Source organism: Aspergillus nomiae (genome assembly GCF_001204775.2).
Source record: "Aspergillus nomiae NRRL 13137 chromosome Unknown contig00614, whole genome shotgun sequence".
NCBI lineage: Eukaryota > Fungi > Ascomycota > Eurotiomycetes > Eurotiales > Aspergillaceae > Aspergillus > Aspergillus nomiae.
In genome coordinates, this window is record NW_015378669.1 from 2,097 (window position 1) to 10,607 (window position 8,511).

Consider the following 8,511-nt stretch of genomic DNA (forward strand, 5'->3'; position numbering starts at 1 on the left):
GAACAGTGGCAAAGACGATAGTTCGACCACTTGTACCCTCTTGAACTGCCTGTCGGAGAATGCGGAACGCTACCAACGGGGTGGTATGTACGGAAAGCTGTCCGGAATCCTCGAGATCGCTTGCTTCGCAAAGAACATTCCCATTATCGGCAGCTTCTTGAAATAAATGCAACCTTTGGCATTGGCTCTCCCACTTCTCCATGATGCGGGGGTTTTTTTCCTCCCAGCCAGCTTGGCGGAGTTTTTCCCCGGCTTTCATGGAAATGTGGAGGCTTCGTGGTCAAGCTTTATGTACTTTGAAAATATCTCTTAATATTAATCTCACTTTTTGCTGACATGATTTTTATTTTCCTTTGTTTTTCTCTCTCTTCATTTTGCAGTCATGTAAACCTCCCAATTTTGTAACTCCTACGAGACTTACTCTGAAGCTTGGTGTAAACAGTAATCAAGTCACACGCCAAGCATGATGGACGTAGATCAGTCAAGACCTAACGACAGGTCATCTTAGCGAACGAGACATAAAAAAATTTTACAGGCTATCTCAAGATAATGGACCCACCCTGCTCTCAGCTCCGAGCATTCGGGGGAGGAACTTGGGAAGGGATGAATTCCTGGTTAGCTCCCGCGTAAATCTTTGGGTGAAACTTCCGTAATGCAAAAGAATGAATGTTATTAAGACTCGTATACTACCTCAGCAGATGGCTTCGCAATTCATTTTGATTCCTCCTCGAATTCTCTGGTCAGTAACAGCGAAGGTCGATCTTAAGGGTTGGGAAGGCCTCTTGCGTTCCCTGCTAAGGTGGCCTCGGACGAGGTATTGGTGGGATACCAATACAACTGCAGCCGCTGTGAACATGATGTGATACAGCCATTGAGTAACGTTTATCGCGATGTAATCATTCAAGTCGTCATCATGAATTTCCCAGACTCTGGAGTAAAGCACAGATGCGGTCGTGTGCCCTTCGATTTCATTTCCAACGCAGGCTATATCAAATCAAAAACGTGACTCTTCCTACTCAACGGCAATTGGAAGTCCGAGAAGAAGTTCAATTTGTCCAGGCCTGTATCCATGGATGGTGAGTGTGGCTGTTGGATCCGTTTTATTGACGGACTCGGGTCTGGAAAACCGTGTGTGTCTATTGTATTCAGTAGCTAATGTAATCGGTAGGAACGCGATGCATATAATTGGCACAGCGCCCAGGCTAGTGCGGCACCATAAGATAATATAATGGCCATCTTAACAATAAGTAGTGCAGAAATTATAATTTAGATCTGGCAGAATATTACCGGACCTACAAGATCCAGATACATGAATGTTAGGATAAACAATATCTCACGAGAATAATAACATCGAGAGGACTCAGTATTAACAAGACCATAATATGAAACATCTTCAGTGTTAATACCATAGCACTGACCAGCCAACACTTTGTGTACATAGATATACTTATCGCGTTGCATAATTGGTACCATAAGTAGATACCCTCAAAAAGTCTCACAACGATATATATACTACAGAAGCCATACTATACGGGGACACCGAAATTAACTCTTAATGCGGGTTACTGATATTTCATTGGATCCTGCGATTACAATGACTCAATCCATCCAGTCTCCACCTCGTAATTGATATGACACAAAGATCGAAACGGCCTTGGTTCCAATTTGTTGCCCCGGCGATATTCTCGAGTCCCTGGCTACCAGGGATATGTGGTCAAAGACCCATAAGTCACTCCCACTCAAACACCTCATAATCATACTCGTAATCGTAATCGTCGTCAACATAGTCGGCTTTGCTCTTCCGGCAGCAAGTCCAACATCTCTAGCCAATCCCATTAGGAAGGAACATGGAAATTACCATATATCTCCTTAGAATACGTACATTCATCTTCTTGGCGTACTGTTGTGGAAGGGTTAGTGTGCTCAGGAGTTACGATATCTATGACCCTGCATAACATACCCAGCCTTTTGGGCAATGGTGCTTGCTGCGGTAGCATTGCTTCCGACAGACCTCAGCAGAGTCAAACGAGGTGGCAGCTGTCCCAGAGAGAAGAACAGAGGTAGTCACAAGGATGATGGTGGAAAGCTTCATATTGAAAACCTTGATGGGGATATCACGACTGGAGCAAGGGTAACGTTATCTCAGAATGCTGCGATCTTAGTGAATTGCGGGTAAGCTTTGGCGTTCTGGAACTTAGACTGATCGAAAGCAGCGGATGAGAAGTGACTTTATATGCAGAACGAGAGTAAGGTTTACTGTATATACATTGTTCTACGGTAGGTGAGACAGAATGATTGCGGGGAGCATGACCGACTTGTTTCGTATGCAGCTATCCAGATATCCAGCCGTACAACCCTTTCCCCATGCAATCCGACAGGTGGATCAAAATGCCGTATCCAGAGATTTCCAACATTGAAGCTGGTTGATCCAGTGTGATGAAAGGTGACCAATATCCAAGCCTCCGACTAGAAGGACGGCTGTGCACAAACCATGGGTCTCGCTGCACCCGGGTTTTTACAATGAATAATGTATACGGGATCGGAATCACCGGGAGCCTCCGAGGGGTACCGTCCTTCGTTATACTTCGAGGTTTGTAGGCGCCGTTCCATATCTCGTGCGACTCTCTACGTTCCTATGCTATGACTTCTTGTGAGCTCAGCGGAGATATCCTTGTTCAAACCTCATGCGTGGTAGTACGGAGTAACTGCGCGGAATATGTGGAGAGACTTTCTCTATTGTGCAATATTGTCCTATCAATACTGACGTAGAAGCTGTACTTAGAAGATACCAAATGGTGTTCTAAAATAGCACATACGGCCACAGGCCCGGGGTGTGGAGAACAGGGCTTCCTGTCCGCTCAGCTGTACTGAAGCTGTATAATACAGGGTTCATGGTTAAAGAGTCCTTTAGTTAACTAAAGATTTAGAATAAAAATATCAAAGTCTTTAGTACAAGTACTGATAATAGGATGCTGATCTTGATATATTTATAGTAGGAGTAATACTGGCCAGATAACATATTGTCCATTGATTCTAATGCAGCTAGTTATTTTCTTGCCACCTGGTAACCAAGTATTAGCTCATGCGATAAGATGAAATGTTGGGTATGCTCACCTATGCCCGCACTTGACGCAGGTATAAAATATGGTGCTTCCTTCATCGGCACTTCTAAGCTGCACCTGCGCATAGTAGACCTCTTTGGATGGGCATTTGACACAGTCGATGTCCATGGTAGGCCCAGTCACACCTTTCACAGGTGCCTGGGTATGTGATCTCAGTCTATTTCACAGCCTTGACGGAAAGTTTTCGGAGGTTGACATTTGTGTATGATGTAGTGCTTTATCTATATAGAGTTAATTGGTTAGCTTAGTAGTATAAAGAACGGTAGATAAGATTACTCTTCTCAGTTTTTCCACACAGTTCACACTCTAGAATCTCGCTTGGAGACTCATTGAGAAGATTCCCACACGCTTCACAAAATTGGACGCCGATTGCTTTGGTGAAAAGGCTGGAATGGTTTAAACTATTTGCAAAGGTTGTTTCGAAAAGTCTGGGTGACACTTGTCACGAGAGATGGATAAAAATGTGCTTGGGTAGGAGGTTTTTTTCTCGTACCTATCGCGCTATATGGGGAGAAACAAAGCAGGAATACATCAAAAGAAGGCCGACCCAGAATCTGCTTCATAAATTATAATACTAGAAGTTCGCCAGCTGTCAGCATTCCTTGGCGAAGAACGCGAGCTCTGGTTGGTCCGAATCGCCCGTAACGTTAACACCACGAGGAGAGGTTTTGATTTTGTCCCTTTCTCTTTCTTTTTCTTTTTGTTTTTCGTGGCCAAAGGTATAGAAGGGTGTTAGCTCTGACTGTTTCAGAAATTTGTACAAGGAGGCTAGCTAGAAGCTGGGTGAGTGGCCACAGATATTGATGCGGCAATTCCTATAATCCGGTTTAGCTACGGGTTCATGCATTGATATCACCGTGGTGTGTATGACGTGAAGCGTCAGCTTTAAGAATACTTAGCTATCATTGAAATTGTAAAGCTGACTGGAAAGGCTATGCTCCAGATGATCTGATATATCGCACTGCTCCGATGCTAGGGGTGAAGCTTTCTGTATGCACTGGAAGAAATTCGCTGTGATAGGCCCATTTAGCGAGGCTGGACATAATCTTACACGTGAAGAAATCGGCGGTTGTGGTGTATCTACTACAGCTGCTTTTACATGTTCAATTCACCTTCGTGTATCAATATGTCCCGGCGTGAGCTATTCTGATATGCAGTATGATGTTGCTTTATCTCCGTGGAATCCCATCGAGAACAGATTTGGGACAGTTTAGTTTCGCTGTCATCATTTCCTACGTGGTTGGCCTACGTTGTTCGAATACCCAGTGTGGAACAGTGAGGTTAGACTTGGAATGATGGTATTTGTACCTGGCTATACAAGTTTGATTGATCTCATAAGTCGAATATTTGCTAAGCGTTGATCTTGGCTCCTCTATTGCGAGGTAGATTGCAATATAGTTTAACCGCCTGGGACAGGCAGAGCTGTGACGAAACATTAGCACAATCTCCGCTAGGATAGTGAGACCACTCACCCAATCACCCGGGCCATGGGACCTTTCGTGGAAGCATGCTCTCTAGCAGATACTCGAGGTAGTGTCGGCCACCGAGAAAAGCGGACCAGAACTTACTCCAGAGAGCATCATTGTCACAGCGGCGATGGCAGTGGGGATCTTCATCTTTACAAAAGGACATTGTATCGAAGGGGAATCTGTTAAAGATCGAAGTGTAATAGTTCCCATGTAGGGCATCCGGAGTAATAGTATTCATATGGGACCCCAGCTGTGCCGTCTCGGAAAACGACTTTATCATGAATACAATATGATGTATAGCAATGGCTTATACAGAGGGTGTTTCAGTGGAAAGTTAAATGGGAATACTTGTACATAATGAATTGGCTTTATGGATAGGGTTAAGAAGTGACTAGTCTGTGGCCTTGTGGTCCGATAGTCTAGTGTACCTATAGCATATAATCCCGGGCGAATACAGTCTGAGTCGCTGGGGCAGTCTCTCCGTCCTCATACTAGATGTTGATATCCCGGGGTTACATCATTTGTCCCCTGTTGCACGCCACATTACATGCACCGTGACCCTGGGTGAGATTCAAAGCGTCTCAATTACATTCACATGTTTTCACAATCCAGGTCAGTATTGATCTACGTCGTGTCCAAGCCTTCGCGGGGGAGCATCTCATTTGTCAAGATAAACCATGCTGAATAGAGCACGATGCAGGTCATTTCATTAGCCACTGTCTTATGGAGAACGCAGAACAGGACGACAAGAATCAAAAGAATAGACCTCAATATCGTCTCCAAGCCCCCAGGGAACAGACATTAGCTTAGTCATTATCAATCAATGGGCTCTGCTGCTTTAATCGTGTAGTTAAATCCCCAGACAGGCGTACCCGCGTACACAGCTTCCGTTTTGACCTCAACCCCTGTCTTTTTCGATTTAGAATAAACGGTACAAGGAACAGTAAGGGTGCTTCGGTTGAGTGATCCCACTACCTCCTTTCTCATGCGGCCTGGAACCGGGGTCTCCACGTCTGCGCCAACGTCTCTCTCCCGGGTGGTGCTCTTTCCCCACTCGAAATTGTTCACGACACTATATTCCGTGGTGATCTCACCGGATGCAACTCCCGGAATTCCAAAGCTCGCCTTCGCACCAACGGTGATCGTAAAGCCGAGCGAATACGTAAAGGAGCTGGTTTCGCCAAACTTGTCACCCAAATGCCCTTTAATATTCGCTGTCAGAGTATCTTCATTCCGCAACGTTATACTCATCACGTTTGGCACCGGTCCCGTCCCAGATATGGTGCCCTTGTCAATGTGATACTCGACACGGTCAATCTCGGTATCCTCAAACAGAAACATCCAGTGCTGGTCAGGGTACTTCGTATTATTGGCACCATAGTTACCCAAGTCCCTGTGAGCACTGGAGGCTAGAACTGTGGTTGAGTAGTCGTTGCGAATCCGAAAACTACCCAACTGGTCGCCCGTTCCAGGCTCAAGTACCATGCGCTGGTCCGCGTTCCCTTTCTCGTAAATCCCAACACCCCCACTCTTTGAATAGATCACCTTTCCACCATTAGGACCGTAGGTGCTTTTGATGTAGTATTTATTTTCCTCCTCAGAATCCTCAAGAGTGAACCATTGGTCATCGTAGATTACCCCCCCGCCGTAGTCGTTGAGAACATCGTTCTTGGCAACGATGACTTTGTTCGTATACTTGTTGATGAGGCGGAATCGGAGGCCATTGGGAGGAATGTAAAGATCTGACATGTTGCTGTGGGAGCGAAGTGGTAGGTTAATATTATGGATCAGGAGTGAATTTGGGCTGTTTGAGCAAGTGTAGGTAGTTATGGGGTGGAGTTCGATATATCGGCGGCCCTTTATTTATATATAGCCTTCTATCGGCGTGAGCCGTGCTCCGCTGAACCGCCTCAGCTACGCCCTCCTCACAGCTCATTTCCAGCATGATGCATTCCACCATGATAGACATGGAAACGCCGATGCTGGAAGCTGTGGCTGGCTGAGAAATGGTGGAGCTTGCGTCTGCCTATTCTGTAGCACCTCAAAGCATACAGGCAAAAGGGCACCTGGTACGCGGATAAAGGGTAGTAGAACTCTATCGAGTTATCGCAAGCCAACCAAGATCTGAATGTGAAAATTGACCTGCAGGTGAGTCTCCACTTATGACACTAAGAAATAGACGAGGCAAGCGGGCCGCTCCGCCCCAGGTGAAGAAAAATGTGATGGAGTGGTCAACCCCACTTTGTCGGCCACCTCATCAACAGCAGAAGTCATATTTTCCAAACTTTCATGGAGAGACGTTAGTGTATCCTGCGTTTTGAAGCGGAGTCTACCGGTTGATCCACTGTTCTATGGATGGTATCCTAAGCTCACTTGGCATCATCTCAAATTGTCTATGAAGTCCATTGAGTCTGGCTGGTGCTGCGCATGCAAGAATAGCACCATCATGATCGCGTGTCTCACTTCAGCTCCAGTTCCGAAGAATAACAAGCAAGCCCAGCTACCCCTCACATCTCCACGCCAACCTATGCATGCAAGATAGATGTGATGAGTTGTTCAACTGCAGAATAGATTAGCTGAACAACAGCCTGTTGATCACATTCAGTCAAGGCAAAAATGCCTCACTACTGTCTCCCTATTGCGAGTGGCCAATATTACTCGATACAGAACTCACTTCCTTCGGTGCTTTCCGTATATACATTAGGGCGTGAAAATGGACACCCCTCAGCTTGACCCCTCTCTACCCTACCTGATAGATTTAATAATTGCCTCTGAAATAGTTATTCTAACCATGCAGTATCCTCTACGTAAGTCTCCCAAAAGCCCTGTTCTTCGTCTACCATTGTTGCTTCCCAACCCGGCCGTATTTACATCTCTCTGCACGAGCGACAAACATGCCGTTCCGGAAGCAATAATGTTAGTTGCTGCTTGTCCTGTGCAATAGTTCATCTTTACTGCTTATGCAAAACTTGCTTGTCTCCAAATCTCTTTGCCATCCCTGCTTTTTTTCCATTGTTTCACGACCGAACATGTGGAGTGTGTGTCTTCCAGTGCAGGGTTGGAATTATGCAATGAAATATTTACCAGCGCACGTCTCCAGAGGAAAAGAAGAATGTTTCAGAATACGAGGCGGGTTTCTGATTTAATAGTGGAACTCAGTTCTGTAATAAGATATTCTGATATGGGATACTACCGTAAATATATAATCTGTATCTTGCAAGAGCGGGTGTCAGGGCTGGTCCCCAAATGTAACCAAAGCACATATGACTCAGATACTGGGTTTGATATATCCTGGATCGCTCGGTACATGGCTATGTATATATATATCTAGTAGCCTGCCACAAGTGGCGACAATACCCGCATCTAGAGATCAGCGGGTTCGGGGAGTGTTTGGGTTAGTCTGCCAAAAGCCCGACCCAGGGAACACTCTACCAGGATCCGACAGTGAAGATGTAGTAAACCAGGAGAAGATATTACGTGGAATAAATACATATTCATTATATTCTTCTGTATCTCCTTCGATCTCATAATCACTCTGAGTACTCGGGCTGTGGTCAAGCACCCCAAAAGGAATGGTTGGCATTGACCATTGGTAGTTAGTCAAGTAGCTGGAACGCCGCTGGGATTGTTCTAACCCGGACTGATGCTTAACACACTCCAAGGTATGGAAGAGATTGGTTTTGTATTATGCATGTTGTAGCAGCTAATTTGAGAGGATGCTTTCATGTTTCCCCAACCTAAGCGAAGAGCTGTTTCTCGAGGCCTCGGTATCTTATGGTAGTGATATACCCGGCGGAGAGAAAGCCGATACATGTTTTGCAGGCGCCTCTCGGGCCGTTCCCGATGATTATCAGATCTCCGCATTGCGAAACACAATATATCAAAAGGTTAAATCTACGTTATAGACACGAAATGCAGCG

General features: G+C 45.5%; 1 protein-coding gene across 1 annotated transcript; it reads right to left on the bottom strand.

Moving 5' to 3' along the window:
- Positions 1-1,729: 1,729 nt before the first annotated feature.
- Positions 1,730-2,092, bottom strand: ANOM_011735 (uncharacterized protein; the record flags this gene model as incomplete). Its single annotated transcript, XM_015556991.1, has 3 exons — positions 1,730-1,822; positions 1,883-1,900; positions 1,961-2,092. The coding sequence occupies 3 exons, from the start codon at positions 2,090-2,092 to the stop codon at positions 1,730-1,732; spliced, it is 243 nt and encodes an 80-aa protein (XP_015401327.1).
- Between the last annotated feature and the right edge of the window lie 6,419 nt (positions 2,093-8,511).